The following is an 18,901-nucleotide window of genomic DNA, read 5'->3' on the forward strand; positions in this document are numbered from 1 at the left end:
TACAGCGTATGTAAGGTTCATTTATTTTTTTTATATTGAAATAGAAAACTTACTCCTAATCTCCCACTGTCAACATAGCATGAGTGCAAACAGGTTATACAGATATTCATACAATTTACAATTAAAAATCAAGTGATCTAAAGTCACAAATTCAAAACAATAATTTATGAGGCAAAGGCAACAACATCTTTACAGCTCAGCTAAGTGCTAGCTAAAAGAGAGCTGAGACACTTCTTGCTCTCTAAACTGATCAAAGTAATCATTGTTTTTCTCAGGTTAAAGCTTTCTGTAATTTATTGTGTAGCTTTTAAACACAATGCAGTGTGAATGTACACCAGATACAGTAGTAAAACATGAGCACATCTCTTCAGCTGCGATATTCGGTCCACCTTAAACTAGCTGTTAACCCTACCAACAAGAAGGTGCCGCAATAAGTCGATTGACAGGAGTTTGAATCTTTCTTTAATGATTGGTTGATAGTTTTAGCAGTTTCCCAAGCAAAACTGCAACATTTGCTCCAGTTTCACAAATATGAGGCTTGTTGTGGATTGGTTGGGGAAGTAAAAAGTGAATTCCTCACATTGGACTGTGGAAAATTAATACAGGCATCAAAATATTTGTAAGTTGTATACTCTAATGTGAAGTTAAGTTTTTGAGCTGTACTGTGTAGCAGGTGTGTCAAATTTTTTCTCCAAAGCATTCATTTCAAGGAAGATTCATAGCGATAAAACAATTTTGACAGAAACTGAACAGAAGATTTATTACACGATCACTGTTTCCAACTGCATTAGTCTCCGTTAGGTAATGAACTGTCAACTGTATAAAAGCCAAAGGTCCCGTGCAGCATTACTTTTTTTGTTTCGTTTGTCTGTTTGTTTGTTTATTTATTGATACTTGTCAGTAGATTTAAGCCATTTCCACCTGGCACTTTAAAATATGACCAATTATTTTTTCTGAACCACTTTCTGGATTTTGGTCGAAGCATCATCTCAGATTTTCACCAAGTCCAATAACTATAACACCTACTTCATCAACAGCACTGTATAACTGCAATTGTAAAGGTGAGTTGGATTTGCTGTGTGTTTCAAAAGTAATGATGAGTCTAGTTCCAAGTACTCCTGTAAAAAACCTGAGCAGTCCAAACAGATTACAGGTGAGACACAATCAGGCATTATGGTCTATGTTCTTCTATGTGAAATTTGTTTAATTTAAACATTCTCTGCCTAAGGTCACTCTTATGGGTGCTAATTCAAGTAAAAAGTACCTTTCCTTACTTAACCCAACAACATAGGACAAAGAAGATAGACCCAAATTCAGACATGAATGGCTGGTAGGTTTGATGCAAAGAAGATGTATTGCAAAATATTCTTACAGTTTCCGAATAGGCAGAGTTAGGGTCCATAACATGCAAGAATCCGAAAACCTTTAAAAATAAAGAGAGAAGCATAGAGAAACTAAACAAGAGACAAGAAACATCCTCAGGTGCAGGGAGAAACATAGCAACTTACTTTTTTCTTACATTTGCTTTCGTCTCATGGTTTTAGGTCTGTTAGTCAGAGGCTTTACATCCACAGTGGTTTTGAGGACCACTGTAGCTATACAATGACACCACGTGTGACCCATTGATCTGTATTGATTTGATGTGTTTTTAGCTGAGTGATCCCCACGCTCAGGTTACAGCAAATGATCAGATACTGAACTTTAACTCGAGCTCAGAAGTCCGTAGAACAAATTTTATAAATGTTTTTCTGCCAACTGGTTTGATTGGCACTGATTGTATTTACTGTATTCACAAAAGGTCTGATTTGCTGTAATTGAGCGCTGTTCATTTATTATTTATATCAAATTTGTATATAAAGTCAGACTGTCTTCCTCTGCATGATTAACTTATCTTGAGCTCCCCTGTGTTGAAATCCGGATCAAACAGCTTTCAGAGACTTCTCTAAGGGGGTGAAAGGTTAGTCAAGAGTGATGAGATACCAGTGCTGAGACAATTTTTTAATCAATAGAGTTTAAAAATACTTAGGCAATGAGTCAGTTACGAAAACAGTAGAATTTTGGAAAGATAATTTTGATTTAATCAACTAAGTGAGCCAATCATCTCAGCCAAGATTTTATATTTGGGTGTGTGTTTCGCATGTTTCATATTTTAAAGGTTCTTCATACAGTGGAATGATATATATTGTCATGTGATGGAAACACTCAAGTACAGACACCTTTAACTAGGGTTTGGGTACAGTACTCAAGTAAATGTACTCAGTTACATTCCACCACTGCCCCTAATGTAAATTGTTTGCTGTAAGAGGCCTTGTTCATCAGAGGTATTTTGACTCGTCTCTCTATCTACTCTCATTCAAGTTTTCCACTAAGCCCGGGTGATCACATCTAAATAGAATACAGCCGTTACTGATCTAATATGGATTGTACACAATATCTGCATGACATGAAACGGCCTGAAAAAAATTCTGTGTGCCTATAGTTAAAGTGTCTACGCTTTAAGACGGCGATAACACATAAGTGGGCAACAAAAGCACCAGGTGACTCAAGTTCTGTGTCAGTATGATTCATATTGATCACGGGGCAAAGGTTTACTTGCTTTCTGTAAGAATCCTTAATGGATTTGTGGATGTTCAAAATTACACTACAGTGTAGCTTTTAAGCTGAATACCTTCCTTTTAGTTAAACTCTGACTTCTAACATGAAATCCCAACTCATAATTAGACAAACCTACAACGATTACTTGACTTGGAGACAATAGTTTTAAAACATTTAGAATGAAAACAAAATTACCCACACAGCCAAACTTTAAAAAGTAAAATACTTCCCCTCGCTATGCTTATACTTTCACAATAGTTTAATTGTGTAATGCCCTTTGAACATTACAAACAATCTATCAAAGTTAGTGATTGAAGATATATAAGCTATTATATGGCATTGATCTGATTAGAAAATGTTTTTTGAGATATGTACGATTTTCTTAAATGATGAACATCAACAAATTAATTTCATTAACAAAGTAATGAATTCGGTAAACAGCCCCAAACAATAAAACAAGGGCAGAGGAGGTGATTTTTTTTATCATAATCGCACAGACCACCCCCACCCTGTGCTGACAGAGTCAATCAGTCTTAGTTTGTGAAATGTTTTTACCTTTGGCCTGCCACAAGGACTGCTCAGACTTTGGAACCAGGAGGACACATTATCAAGTCCTGGTGATCACACATTCTAAGATTGGAGAACTATAAAAGCCAAAAGACTGAAGCACAAGGATTAGTCTTCACTGGGAACAGGAGGACTCTCCCTACCTTTAGGCATCTGGGAGCTATACTAAGCCCATCATGGGGGGTACCAAGCTCTGCCTTTTGCTTCTGCTGGGAACATACACACTTGCACGTAAGTATTATGTTTTGATTTTTAGGCTTAGTGGATTTTAAGGATTTTATTTCAAGTTTTAAGGGTGAATCCATTTGAGGGGAAATGTTTAATGGTTGCATATTGCCTAGAAGTTTGTGACAAATTTAAAACTGCAGTAAAATTTTATAGCATATTGTGTAAACCATTTTTTTGCTAGATAGTTGAATTAGTTGTTTTAAAATCAATTTGAGCACATACATAAAGAATACACACCTAGTAATTATACATGTAAACTCTTCTGACTCTTAACAATTATAAATATAATCTAAGAATTCAAAGCAAAGCCTAGAGTTGGTTGCGGCCTTTAAAATTGTCAAACATATGTTTTTCTTCTTTTACAGAGCAAGATGTAGGAGGTGTTGAAGAACAATCTCCAGTGTGCCACTGTGAGTTGCTTGTTTTATGTCAAATTATTGTTTATAAAATGTACAAGATGTGATTCAATCAATTTCAAATATTTAAAAGTCTATATTTTTCATTTTAGAGTAGAAATATGTCCAGCATAGAAAACATTAATATTACAGTTATCTAACTGATGTCTCAAATACTTTCAGTGGCCAAGAGATTCAAGAACTTCCGGCGCTTTGTGTACGACTATGAAGCTGAGACCTTTAACGGCGTGAATGGAGCTACTGACAACAAGAGCGGCTCTAAAGTCTCCTGCAAAGTATGTCTCCCTGCCCTGATCAATACTGCAGACACAACTGTCATGTGACCTTTAATAGAAAAAAACTTGTACTAACAAAAAAATGTTTAATCTGCTGCCAAGGTTGAGGTTGATGTGCCCCAGACCTGTAGCTTCATCCTACGCACAACAGAGTGTGCTCTGAGTGAGATCTCTGGTGCGGATGCTGAGGGCAACGCAGTGTATCGTCCTGCTGCTGGAGATGCAGCTTTCAAGGCTGCCATGGCCATGTAAGTCACCTGGTTTTGTTTCGAGGAAAGACGAATTAATCCTCTGTATTAAGTGAAGGATAAGCTAAAGGGCAGCTCGTGAATGATCTTTCCACCTCAACAGGAACAACTTGAAGATCACAGTTGAAGGACAGACTGATGTGAAACTCTTTCCTGAGGATGAGGAGTCTGACAACATCCTGAACATCAAGAGGGGAATCGTCTCTGCTCTGCTCGTGCCAGTCATGGAGGAGGAGAGGAACAAAGAAATGGTATCTCCCCCTGCCTATTGTGTTGCCTTATTTTTTGTTTTGTTGCTAGCATAGTTACCAATCATTCAGGCCTGATTCGCCGAGTGGAGCTGGATTCGGTTTTTGGGGAAGAGTCATGCAAAGATAAACATGTTGCACAATGAGTAGATAAGCTGCCCCGGTCACAGGTGATAAATCCATTCCTGTGACATCATGCTCTCACATAAACAATCTTCAGAGCAGGTCAAAGTCCCAGATAACTTATCTTGCTAATGGCATCACCTGCCCTCACAATGGGGGGTAATCTATGAGATCGATTGATAATCAGATTGAGGGCAAAAAAGGACAGAAAGCATGTTTACCACTCAAGCTCTTGCAACTGTTTTTTTTTTTTATTGCCTCTCGTCCTCCCCAGTATTAATGATAACCTCTCATCACTTTCAGCCTACTGTGCACGGCGTGTGCTCCAATGTCTACACTGTCAACTCAAGAGAGGACATTGCCACTGATGTGAATGTCACCCGGGATCTTTCCAAATGTGACAGGTTCATTCCCCGCAGTCAGGACACAAGTCCCCTGGCCTTCCTCTCTGGCATGGTAAGTATTCAAGCAAAAACCTAATGCCATCATCATCATCATCATCACAAACTGAAGTTGTTAGAGTTGTTAAATTGTGTATGGGGCTTGGAAAAGCCAAGTTACAGGATTCTTTCATATTCACTTAACACTAAACTCAGTGTGAGGAGCTTTATATTCATATGGAAAACAGAAAAAATAACAAGGAACGAATACATACAACTAGAATGGCGCTCAGAAAGTTTTGCCAACAAAACACATGGTTGAAAACATACCCTCCTTTCCGGAGGTAATTATAACATTTTTATATGTTTACAGTTTCCCGCACTATTCTTCCTCACAATCCTAAAAAACATGGGTGTTGTCTTTCCTCCATCAGAACATCCCTCTGTCCAAGATGATTTCCAGCACCCAGACCTGCAACTACAAGTTTGACAACCAGAAGAAGCACATGACAAGTGGTACCTGCACAGAGAAACATCTCTTCCTGCCCCTGTCCCACCAGTAAGTTTTAAAATAATGGAGAACCTGCAAAAAATAGGCGGGTATCAAATTGACGAAAATGGACCCATGGGCATATAGCTGCTAATTGTAGAAAACAAAAAATGAACAATTTGATCTGTATTTTTATTAATTGTGCCCAATTTAGTAAACTTCTCCTCCCTTTTAAATTTTGTTACATTTCTACGTATACTTTGGGCCTGGTACCAACTGTATTTTCCTAACTTGTCCTAATTTTCAAACAGTTTTGACAAATTTATATTAGTTGTATAAAAGAAAATTAGTTTTGAAGTGTATAAGTGTGTAATTTTTTTTATCATAAGTAATTTGTTGAACCTGTCTCCTATCCCCTTCATTCAACAGGAATGAATATGGAATTTCTACTTTGGTGAAGCAGACTGTGACTCTGAGGGAGACCGCCAAGATCAATGACAGAATCTTTGAGCGCAGTGAGTCTTTTAGATTTTATAATATTTTATAAAATATTAAAATATGTCAAATGTGTCCACATCTGTATTCTTTTCTCACTGTTTGCACTGTGATTCTGTACAGATGATGCCAACCTCAGGCTCTTGTCCATGGATAATGTTGATGAAAAGTCCCCTGTCCAGACCAAGGATGCTGCCATTACCAAATTTCAGCAGCTGAACACCCTGTCCCAGACAGACCAGGGTGAGGAGCGAGCCAGCCTCTTCCGCAAACTGGTGACTGATTTCCGTGGCCTGAAGGTTGATGTCCTGGGATCTGCTGTTGTTGAGATGATGGACATGTCCGTCCCTCTGACAATGCAAGCTCTGGTCCAGTGTGGTACCCCAGAGTGCACCAGTGCCCTTCTGAAGGTTCTCAGGACCTTTGACCAAGCTGCTCTGGAGGTTGATGCGACTGTCTACGCCCTGGCACTGCTGCCTTCTCCCTCCCGCCTCATGGTGAAGGACATGCTGGCAATGGCTCAATACAAGAAAAGCAAACCCATCATGTATGCTCTGAGCAATGTGGTCAGGAAGTAAGTAAACTCCTCTCCTCAATACTGTAACACTGGTAGTGTCTGTTGTAAATAACTAATTAATCACTAATGATTGCCTTTGTCACTAGACTGTACCAGAGCGAGGGCGTCACCCCCGAGATCACTGCTGTCTCTGAGTTCATGGCTTCTCTTCTGGGCGCTGACTGTGCTGGGGACAAAGACCTGACCTTCATGGCCTTGAGGGTAAGTAACCAATAGTGATCTCTATAAAGTTAAAAAAAACATACGTTATTGTTGTTGTTGTTTTTTCTAAATTTCGGTAATGTTGCCTCCAGGTAATTGGTAACATGGGAGAAGCAATGGAGGATGCTGACGCTGCTATAAAGAACACCCTGCTGAAGTGCATGAGACAGCCCACAACTACGCTGTCTGTGCAGCTGGCTGCCATCCAGGCTTTCAGACGCATGTCTGTAACAGATGAGGTAGATGACATAACAACCCCCTCCACATAACAACCCTATCTTAGTTTGCAGTTTTTATGGTATCGGGTTTCCTGAAAAATAGTGACAAACAAGTTTCTCTTGTGTCTCTATTCAGATTCGCTCAAACCTCCAGAGGGTCAGCCAGTACCCCAAGGGTGCTGTGCAGAAGCGCCTGGCAGCCTACCTGATTCTGATGAGGAATCCCCAGGACAGTGACATTGAAATGGTGAAGAAGCTCCTTACGCAGGAACAGAACGTGCAGATCAAGGGCTTCGTGACCTCCCACATCTACAACATCATTTCCTCCACTGATTCAGAGACCCAGATGTAAGAATGCAGAATATTTTATGCTTCATTTCATTGAAAAATACTGTGCTGATTTGAAAAACCCAAGTACTTATATGCAGCTGATTGTTTTACATTTTACTTTTACCTCAGTCTTGGTAGGAAGCTAATGGATGCCCTGCAGGACACTGATGTTGCCACACACAACGACTACACCACAAAGTCTCGCAACTACAAGCTGGGCGTGGCACATGAGAGCATGCAGGCTGCCATTCAGGGCAACATTGTCTTTGACCCCAGTAACCAGTTGCCTAGAGAGGTCTTGCTGGAAACTACTCTGAAAGCTTTTGGTTTCAACCTGGATATTTGGGAGGTATAGTACTGTGTTCTGTGTCTCAAATAATTGTTTTACAGTTACAAACACCAGCAGAGAAAATTGAAATAATAACAGTTTAAATTTTTTTTTGCTAACACTTCCAATCTGCCACTAAAATCAAAGAGTAATATACTTATTTGGCTTAGATTCAGACTTCAATTCACTAAACCCACTGTCCTTGATCTAATTATCTAATTGCTTAACTTTGCATTGTAGGTTGGCATGGAAGGAAAAGGCTTGGAGCCAACCATTGAGGCTTTGTTTGGAAAGAACGGGTTCTTCCCTGACACCGTTTCCAAGGCTCTTTACTGGGCTGAAGACATGATGCCACCAAAGATCAAAGAGGTTCTGGAGAAATGGGTCGCCCCCTTAAAATCAGAAGGCCAGAAGGTATATCTTGAGTATTATTTACTTCTGTTAAACACTCTTAAGTTGAAGTTATTCTATGATTTCTACTATTACCACCACAACTAATACAAAGGAACTCTTTCTAAAGGTCCCAGAAAACCTTGGGAGAGAAATTGTTCGCAACTTCAACAAGCTGGTGAAAGATCTGCAGAGTCAAGAGTCTCCAGAGGCCATGGCCTACCTGAGGATCATGGGAAATGAGCTTGGTTATATCAAGGGCAATGAACTGAACTTTATTGCTGAGAACGTACTGATGTATGCAGATATTTTCATCAGGATCCTTCCTGGAATGGTACTTTTCTTTATTACCATTATCCACGTAATATGATGCCTATCCAGCAATTTACTGTTATTTTTCTTCCCTTCAACAAGATTACAAACGTATAACTGATTATTTTCATCAGGTTATGAACAAAATGATGTCCGGAACTGACAATGAGATCTTTGCCCATTACATCTTCATGGACAACAAATTCACGATGTCAACAGCAGCTGGTTTGCCTCTGACATTTGCTCTGTCCGGCACCTTTACTCCTGGTGCAAAGGGAGGCCTTCGCATGTCTCCAAATATGGTACATCTTCTATGTTTCATTTTCAACTTATCAAATACTGTCATTTGAACTAGCAGTATTATCCTGTTGCTGGTTAATGATTTACATCCTGTTAAATATCCTGCAAAGTCTCACTAAAATCAATGACATTAATACTAACAATTCAATATAAATAGTTGTGTGAGTAGATCTTGTTTTTCAGGTTGTATCAATGGTTATACGATGATGTAGTTTAATATTTAATTGATATTAATTAATTGATGTTATTGTATTTATGCAGCCCATTTAATTTTGTACAATCTGTTTTTACTCACAGAAGGAGCTATTGTTCATGCCCTCTGTTGGAGTTGAGTTTATGACTCAGATGGGAGTCCATGTTCCAGAATTTATCGCGTCCACTGTTGAGATGCAAACCAACATATACCATGAGAGCAAGGTCAATGCTAAGATTACCATGGAGCAGAACCAGGTCAAGCTTTCCATCCCCGCCCCACAGGGAACCACAAAGCTCCTGAGTATCAGGTAACAAATAACCGCAAACACATTCATATATTATATGCAATCGATGAATTGTCTTTATTTAGTTTTGTCATGTATGTTTCTGCTTTGTGAACCTGCTATTGCTCATATACAGATGTGCTAAAGAACTAGGATTTATTTTGCAACCAGATTCATCAGCAATAAAATAAAGCCATTACCGTGGTGTTTAGTGTTTCAACATGTGACCCCATATTTCATGCAATCTGTCAAACAGCATTTTCAACAAAGTTATTAGAAGATGGAAAATGATTTTACTGTTCTTTCTTCAAAATAGCAATAAAGTGCTGATTGTGGGTGCTGGCCAGGCTACAATGATCCAACACACCGAGGGCGATTCAAACTGCAGCCCTCTCTTCTCTGGAGTCACATACTGCACTAAAACACTTCGTGCCAGCACTGGTGACAAGACTGCTGCTCCTTACTTCCCCCTGAATGGAGAGACTATGTAAGTTGTTCCTTGGAGAAACTTTAATAATTTTTTTTTCAATTTCATGTCAATGATTGTCGCACATCACATTATTATTATTCCTTTGGTCATAGAGAAATAATGTGTTTCAGTGTGATTGAGAATTTTGGGTTGAATAATTGTATGAATAGCCGAAAACAGCACCATTTTAGTTCATTTTATTTTGTGTTAAGAAGTAATATATTTTATATGATAGCAGCATTACGGAGAAGGGGGAGAAATTAGAAAATATGGGGTGTTTTATTAATTGAATTTGTATGTATGTATAAGTATTGGTATGTCATTCAATAAGGACCGAAAATACTAATCAAATCATGTAGATACTATGCTTTTTATATATTTCTACATTAATATGACATTTTCAGAGTTTTTTTATAAAAAAAACTCATCAATGAGTTTTGACTTTTCACTCTAGGTTTGCTGTGGACCTAAAGCCCACAAACGAAGTCTCTGAGTACACAGCCACCATTGCCTACAAGCTCCTCAGTGAAGGAAAGGATGGCCGCCAGAAGGTTGATTCTTTGAAGATGGCCCTTAGAGCTGAAGGTATGATAATCATATTTGGGGGGGGGGGGGGATGTAACAACCTATGTTTGTTCTATCAGCCAAAGCTGTCTTTTTCATGTTGTAGCTACTGCCACCTTGTGGTAATTCAATACAACTACATACATTAGTAATCAAGTCAAACTCTTTATAACTTTGTCCCGCAGGTGTTCAGGCTACTGAGGCTACAGCCACCATGAAATACAACAGGAACAGGAATGTCTTCACCACTCAAGTCCAGATTCCTGACTTTGATGTCGAAGCTGGTGTTAAGGTTAGCATGACTGACAGCAGCTCCAAAGGCAAATCCATGATCCTCGAGATTTCCAACAAGAACGTGCCCCAGCTCTCTTTGATTGGTCGTGCCAAGTGAGTAAACCCCACCACTATCTTTTATTGAAGACTTTGTATCTTACATGTAGTACTCACTTACATATTTCACAGTCTTTATCTAAATATAGGCATTAACTGGATCATGTTTTTATCTTCATTAATTCTAGCCTTCAGGCCATGACAGATGGCATGCTACAGGTTCAGCTGTTAGTCCCCTCACTCAAGACTGATGCTGCCATCACTGCTACAATGAGTAAAACTGATCGATTCACCGTGGAGATCAAAAGTGATGTCAAGCTCCCAGAAACTTCCTCCATTCAGGCAGTTACATTCAAATATGGTAAGTTCGTTAAAAAAAAATAGTGCCAGTGGACAGATAATTTCAGGTGTTTGTCCAAATACTGTCTGGAATACAAAAATAAAATATTTTATGTTTTGTATCTCAGGTGAAGACCAGGCTGAGGTTCAGCTGGTATCCAATGTGAATGCCGACACTAAGATCCTGGTGCCTTACACAGAAGCCCTCCAGGTCTGGCTCAGGCAGTTTGGAGAAGATGTCATGGACCAGCAGGTTGTCAAGACTGATATGAAATTGCGTCATATCTTCAACAAGGCAGTTGAGGTAAGAGGATGCAATAATCTAAACTATTTTATAATATCTTTACTTGGTTCTATTTTTTTCCAGAATAAAGTATAATAAATGTGGTCTTTCTTCATCAGGCCAGCAATATCTGGATGGACAAGATCACAACTGATGTTCCCTATGTTGAGACTCTGAGGAATAATATAGCAGATGTGGAAATGCCCACCATGCCTGAAAACCTGTTCATGAACCTGTAAGTGTAACACATACTCAAACATATGAATTATGATCTACATATGCATTATAAGAAAATTGCACCCTTTTTTCATAGTTATCATAAAATACGTACACCTACTGTTAAATTAAATCTGTTTTTAATCTAATACATTTTACATTTTCCTTCTTTCACCAGTGAAAGCACATTCAGATACCAGTTCAACCAGGATCAAATGACCATCACTATCCCTCTGCCTCTTGGAGGCAAATCATCTGAGGAGCTAAGGGTACCTGCAAGGGTCACCTCCCCTCACATCTCCTTGCCTCAGGTGGGCATGGATATTTCCCCACGGGAGATCCAAATCCCCACTTTTACCATCCCTTCTGAATATGATCTCACCCTGCCTCTGATGGGAATGGTGGAAGTGTCTGCCAAAGTTAACAGCAACTATTATAACTGGGAGGCAACAGTCTCTGCCGGAAACAACACAGCTGAGTCTCCAAGCTACCTGGCGCAGTTCAACATCATGGCTGAGAGCCCAGTCAAACTCCTGTCTTTCTCAACTGAGGGTAATTTGATCTTTATTCTTTAGAAAATGTATAGATTTATTATTTAACACAATAGAAATTACATAAAAGTTGATACTAATTATTATTTCTACTTATTTGTCTGTTTTACAGGAACTACGAAAATCACTGATACAGCAGAGAAAACTATGAAATTCTCCATGGATGGCTCACTGAAACACATGCTTGTGAACACAGGTTTTAATTTGCTGGAAACCATTGCTGTCACAGACAATGTACGATCAACTGGAAGGTACAACATCTATGCTGTCGCCCCTCTGGGTCTGGACACTTCTCTGACTATTACCACCCAGTTCACCCTAGACTCCAACATCCTCTCTGGAGACATCAACACAGATGGAAGTGTTTCTGTTGGACCCATGACTGCTAGCACCACCTATCTCCACACCTTCTCTATCGAGCCATTGAAGAAAGAGGCAAGACTGGAGAGTACACTGAGGGTGAACTCTGAAATCCTAAAGATTTCGAACAAGGTCAAGGCATCATATGCCAATGAGGAACTTCTTATTGAGTCTAACACCAACATGCACAGTAACCCCATCAAGCACACCACTAAAATGAGCCTGAGCTACAAGGATGTCAAACTTACCATCCAGTCTGACTCTGTGACCAAGGCTAATGAGAGAATGCTTCGTAGTCAGATGGAGTTCTCTTCTACTAATGGACAGGCCAGTCTCAGGATTGAGAATCAAGCTGATGATACAGAGAACCGTGCCTACTCTCTGATCACTGGGTCCATCAACCCCTCTGGTTTGGAGGTCAACACTGATGCCTCCATGAACATCTTTTCAAGCCTTGCCTCTCACAAGGCAACCTTGGCCCTGACCATGAATGGCCTAACCACCAGTTGTACAACAACTGCCCAGCACAGCCCAATGACCTTTGAGAATGTTTTCCATGGTGGAGTTGATACATCTGGTGCTACCATTTCTCTCACCACAAAGGGAGCCATTAAAGACAACAAAGCTGAGCTTAATATTGAGGGGAAAATTGCAAGCACAGAAGTCTATTGCAACAGCATCTTTAAGGGTAACCTCTTTGACATCAACACCATGAATAGAATGAACCTTAGAGTGAATGAAGATGGCCTGATTATCTCCAACAACATGGTTGGATCTTTAAATGAAATGAGGACTGAAAATACCCATACACTGACTCTTGCGCTGAAATCCTTTACCCTTCGCTCCAAGACTGACAACGTCCTTGACAAGAGGAACTCCTACATGCATGACATCACAGTTAACATGGAGCCTTACACCGCCTCTGTTATTGTAAAAAATGACATGAAGATCATGGAGATTACCTTTATGAATGATGGCCAGTTCAAGGTAGAGCCCTACAACATGGAGCTAACTGGAACAATGATGGGAGGTTTCTCAGAGGAAGAGCTCAAGCACACATACGAAATCAAGTTTGTTGACATGGTCTTGTCTGCAAAGTGCAATACAAATGGTAAACTCCTGGGATCTCACATGACACATACCACTGATATGGAGATTGCTGGTCTGACCATGAAGTTCAACAATGTGGCTAACTTAAACTCACCATCTCTTCGTCTGGATAGCACAGTCAAAACTGTTGCTGCGCCCTTCACTCTGACCATTGATGCCATTTTCAACTCAGATGGAGCAGTGGATCTGTATGGACAACAGAGTGGCGAACTGTACAGCAAATTCCTCCTGAAAGCTGAACCCATTCTGTTCACACATTCATTTGAGTACAGAGCTTCAACCACCCATGAACTGGAAGGCAGACCTACTATCAAGACAAACATGGAGAACAAGTTCAACAGTATGCTTAGCTTACGAGAGCAAAGTGTCACACTGAAGATGAAATCCAAAGTAGATCAGCACACTTTCGATGAAGAAATTAGTGCTTACAACAATGCTGAGAAAATGGGTATTGAGGTGGCAGGTGTAATGTCAACCCCCTTCTTCAGTGAGGCCAGTCAAGATTATTCGATCTCTGGATTTTTGAAATATGACAAAAACAGTGACAGCCACTTCATCCAGATCCCATTTATTGAGCACCTTCCTGCAGTCATTGAAAACATGAAGACCACAATGATGAGACTGATGGACCAGAGCATTGAGATGCTGAAAGACATCAACAACAAGTATGAGATCAGTGTCAAGTTGCAGAACAAAGTGTCAGAGCTTAAGGATGTCATTGACAACTTTGATTTTAACCTCTTTGTCCAAGACTTCAGAAAGTTTATCAACTCAATCGAAAATTTCATGACCAACCTGACAGCCAAGTTCCCAACTGACAAAATCATGGATGTCCTGAAATCCACCAAGGATGCTGTCATGGCTTGGATCAAGAAACATAACATCGCAAACAAGTTCAATGTAACTTATGCCAAAATAGAAGAAATCCTCTCCAAATATGAGGTTGAGAAGATGATTGGGGCCCTCATGGATGAGATTGTCAAAATTATGAAGCAGTATCAGGTGAGGGAAAAGATTCAGTCTGCATTTGATGCTCTTAGATCAATTGACGTCCAGCCTTTGTTCAAGAAAGCTCTGGCACCCGTTCAGGAGCTTGTGAATGAACTTTATTCCTTTGACTTCAAACAACTGATTGAAGACATGAGTAATTATTTCTTGAAAATGGTCCAGAATATTAAATCTTTTGATTATGACACATTAACTATGGAGCTGAAAGAGAAGATAACAGATATGACCAAAATTCCCTGTTTTGGAAAGCTCTATGGAGAGTTCAGGGTTACATCACCCCATTACAAACTCAGGACCACTGCTGACCTAGAGAACACCACAACTACATCAGTCACACCAGAGTTCAAAATGAACCTTAACTCACAGGCTACATCTACTTTGAAAATCCTTGACTTCACCGTTGATGCCAGTGCACATTTTGCGTTGCCCAAGATGAGTAGTCTGTCCATTTCTGAGAACATCAATGTTGACCAGTCCTGTTTCACACTTGACCACAAGGGAACAATGACAATCTATGGTCTTACAGCTCAAGCTTCTGCTGAAACTACTGCAAAGATCACAACTGAGCTCTATTCTGCAAATCTTGGCAACAAAGCATTATTTGCCACGGAAAATGGAGTTTCTGCCACTATGGAGACTGGCTACAATCAAAATATCTACAATCCTCTCCTTAACATTTTTTCAGAAACAAGAATGAATCAAAAGATAGTTTTCCTCCTTGAGGCTGGCACTGCCCGTCTGACCTTTAACAATCTTGCTAATGGAAAATATTCAGTTGATGACATCTCAAATGAGGGAACCCACAATAGTGACATGGAAGTAGTCATGGATCTCCACACATTCAAAGTAACTTTCAATGGAGAAACAGGAGGAAGCAACTTCAAAATTAATCAAAATTTGGTTGCTGATATCTGCATATTCCGTCACATGATTATTGAAGCCAAGGTTGAGACAGAGACGCCTTTCATGAAGGGCAGCGTTGCAGAAGTCAAGTTCCAGGCTAAAGTTGAAGACATGAAAATTGATTTCACTGCCTCTCATAGTGCACAGCTGATCGGAAAAGTTGAGGGAACTCTCTCAAGCTCTGCCCTTGCTTTGATCACACCTAATGAGCTTATGTTTGACACTAAGAATAAGGGAAATGCCAAGGTTGCTCTTCCATTCAAGCTGTCTGGAAAGGTGGATCTCCAGAATGACATCGCTCTTACCCTTAACTCTGAAGTTCAGCAAGCTAGCTGGACAGGCATGACTAGATTCAACCAGTACAAATACTCCCATTATTTTACCATGGACAATGAGGAGAAAGAAATTCACATATTTTCCCAGATTAATGGAGAAGCAAACCTTGATGTATTGAAGGAACCTATCACAATTCCTGAAATGACAATGCCATTTGTTGGTACGAAGACACCAAGAGTGGACGCTTTCTCACTGTGGGAAGATACTGGACTGAGCTACCTCCTAACCACCACTCAGCAGACATTTGAAATGAACTCCAAGTTGAGGTACAGGAAGAACCCTGAGGTGATTACCATTGACATTAATGTGGATCCAATCATCAATGTCATTAATACCAACGTCAAGACTCTGCACAAAAAAGTGCTCATCAGCAAGGATAAGGCTGCTGCCATTCTAGCTACATCTTATGGCAAAGCAAAGGCAGAGTATGAAAAATATAGCATTGAGTTGCCCAAAACCATTACAGTGCCTGCCTACAAAGTTCCAGTGATGAATGTTGAGGTGTCTACATTTACCATTCCCCTGCCTGACTTCAGTCTCATCACAATGCCTGCTCTGCATGTTCCATCTGCCTTGAGTAAGCTGACTCTTCCAAAAATTACTCTGCCTAAAATTCAGAGTATCAAGATCCCAGTAATGGGTGATCTGATCCATGAGTTTTCCATGAAGACAGCAATCATCACACTCAAAACTGATGCTAGCATCCTCAACAAGGACAACTTCATAATCCAACTTGATGCTTCCTCATCCTCTGAATTTGAGATTCTGACTGGAAAGATTCAGGGCAACATCAACCTGAACAAAGCCGGAGGATTCAAATTATCCTCTCTCCTCTCTGTAAAACATTCAATGGTAGAGGGAAACCATGAGAGTGCAATCATCTTAAATTATGAAAATGTACAAGCCTCCATCACCAATTCAGCAAAGGTCAATCTACCTGACCTGACAATGGAAATCTACCAAGAGATTACTGGCAATCCCGATGAAGGCCTGGTTGTCTCTATGTCCACTCCATCTGCGGGACTCATTGCAGTTCAAATGCAGACTAAGCGACCAGTACAACTCAAGACAAGACTCTATGGTCGCTACCCGGTAAGATAACTTTTGACTACTTAGAGTTTACGTATTAATTACCTACAGTATGCTTTGGATTTGCAAGACAAATTGTGTATTTGTTTTATAATAGTTGTTTTTTGTGTCATGTTTTTCCCACAGTCTGAGCCAACAACAGACATTGATATATTGGGTCTGAAGATGTCTGTGATGAGCTCTGAGAAGCTGAACATTCAGACAACCTGGAATATGGAGATGCCGTATGAGATGATGCTGGGACTGAAGAAACAGGTGCCCACAGTCATGGAGATGGTGTCTGACCCTGCTGTCATTACATACAACGAAATCTACAGATATACTGGAAGGCTTGGGGATTCCATTGAACAGGCTAAAAAGCAGGGCAAAGTGGTGTTCAAGAGGGCTGTTGACAAGCTTGCAGAAGTAAACCCCTCTAATGTTGTAACAGCTGTCACTGATAAGACCATGTGGATCCTCAAAAAGTACCAAAAGAAAGTTGAAACTATTCTTGATGCTGTTGTTCAGTTCCTGAGAGAGACCACGTTCCAGATCCCTGGGTATGAACAGAGAATGTCTGGGCTTGAGATGTACCAGACATTTAGTGCATTTGTTGCTGATGTATCTGAGGAAGCTGTTCTAAGGATTCCTGAGTATTTTGCCTCTATCTTTACATCAGTCCTTGATTATTTCCGAGCCATTGAATTCAGCCTTCCTGGCTCAAATCACATTGTTAGTGGAAGGGAAATTATTGATGATTTGTCTGTAGCTATGAGGACAATCCAGGACAGAGTGATTCTCACTTTGAGGAAACTAGGCAATATTCAATTGGAAGACATTATTGAGAGATTTTCAGCAAGCATGCAATTTGCTCTTGAACAAAGTGAGAGGTTTCTCCAAACCCTAAAATCTCAGAATGTAGAGAAGCTCTCTGCTTTTTTTACTGATGTGTACAATGATGTCAGCAGCTACCCTGTCCTAGCTGAAGTTGCCAATCAGTATGAAGAGGTCTGCAGAATTGTTATGGAATATCTAAAAACTGTGAGGGCTAAAATCAACCTTATTTTGACTGACATGTCTAGTGAACAGCTTCAAGTTGACATCCAGTTCTGGATTGACTCTTTGGTAAAACGTATGAATGCATTCCAAAACAATGCCATTGAGACCCTTAAGGAGAAAAGCAAAAATGTAGAACCCTTCGTGAGAGTTAGTGACAGACAGGTGGATATTGACATCCCTTTACCATTTGTTACCAAGCTCAACTAAATGACTGTGGCAAAAAATATATAATAGTGTTTGAATTGATTGTATCTGTTGTGTAACCATCAAGACAACAGTAAATCTGTTCTACAAAGCTGCATGTTAACAAGTATTGTCTGTTCCCAAGATTCTTGTCTCCTTACTTATTTTCTTCATTTTTGTTGTGATCTTACTGTGCTAACTTTGTGTGTTGTACTATTTAAAAGCACCATGTGGGCTTCAATAAATTCTTCTTGCATATAATTGAACATAAATGTCTTCAATTCCAATTTTCATGGAAGGCTTATAAAGTGTACGCATTTTCCTGTCAGTAAACACCTGAGTTTTAATCAAAGCTGCTTTCCAAAATCTCACAATACTTACTCAATAAAATAAGTCACAATAAGATATATGTATAATAAGTAACTTATACATCCTTGTCATATGCCCATTAAACATTTGTCTCCTTGGCAGATATACATTTAGCAGAGAAACAAATAGCTTCTTTGACACACAAGCTCTCTGAACATAAAACAATTAGACAACAATGAATACAGAGTCAGTTTGACAGCTGTTAACAATACTAAAAAGCCAAGTCCTAAATGTATTCCTCTTCTGGAATTTGTCACTTTTTCAGATGTGTAATACAAAGCACATACAAAAAAGTATCCAGATATTTTCCTCAAGTACAGTAGGACAATAAATCTCTGTTTGTATTTCCAAACAGTGTAAAAATACTTACATGTCCTGTGATCAAAATCTTATTTAAGTATTAAAATATTAATCAGCAAAATGGCAAGGTAACAAAGTTAACGTTCTCAGTACAGGAACAAAGTCCCGGTATAAATCAGCATATTCTATACACACATAATATAAAGTGCCTCAAAACTGTACTAAGTAAATGTGACCCACTTATCGGGGATAT

At 39.6% G+C, this 18,901-nt stretch overlaps 1 protein-coding gene across 1 annotated transcript; it reads left to right on the plus strand.

Moving 5' to 3' along the window:
- The first annotated feature begins 3,240 nt into the window (after positions 1 to 3,240).
- Positions 3,241 to 18,245, plus strand: LOC118290032 (apolipoprotein B-100). Its single transcript, XM_035617339.2, has 26 exons — positions 3,241 to 3,393; positions 3,756 to 3,800; positions 3,969 to 4,081; positions 4,184 to 4,329; positions 4,433 to 4,580; positions 5,004 to 5,156; positions 5,515 to 5,639; positions 6,000 to 6,085; positions 6,189 to 6,639; positions 6,729 to 6,843; positions 6,936 to 7,082; positions 7,198 to 7,409; positions 7,521 to 7,740; positions 7,960 to 8,133; positions 8,240 to 8,443; positions 8,556 to 8,723; positions 9,019 to 9,224; positions 9,517 to 9,687; positions 10,124 to 10,254; positions 10,419 to 10,620; positions 10,752 to 10,924; positions 11,031 to 11,206; positions 11,305 to 11,420; positions 11,580 to 11,953; positions 12,065 to 16,761; positions 16,885 to 18,245. Exons 1-26 carry the CDS (start codon positions 3,339 to 3,341, stop codon positions 18,001 to 18,003), a joined length of 9,927 nt encoding a protein of 3,308 aa, XP_035473232.2. The 5' UTR covers positions 3,241 to 3,338; the 3' UTR covers positions 18,004 to 18,245.
- The last annotated feature ends 656 nt before the right edge of the window (positions 18,246 to 18,901 follow it).

The sequence above is a fragment of the Scophthalmus maximus genome, chromosome 18, assembly GCF_022379125.1.
Source record: "Scophthalmus maximus strain ysfricsl-2021 chromosome 18, ASM2237912v1, whole genome shotgun sequence".
Lineage (NCBI taxonomy): Eukaryota > Metazoa > Chordata > Actinopteri > Pleuronectiformes > Scophthalmidae > Scophthalmus > Scophthalmus maximus.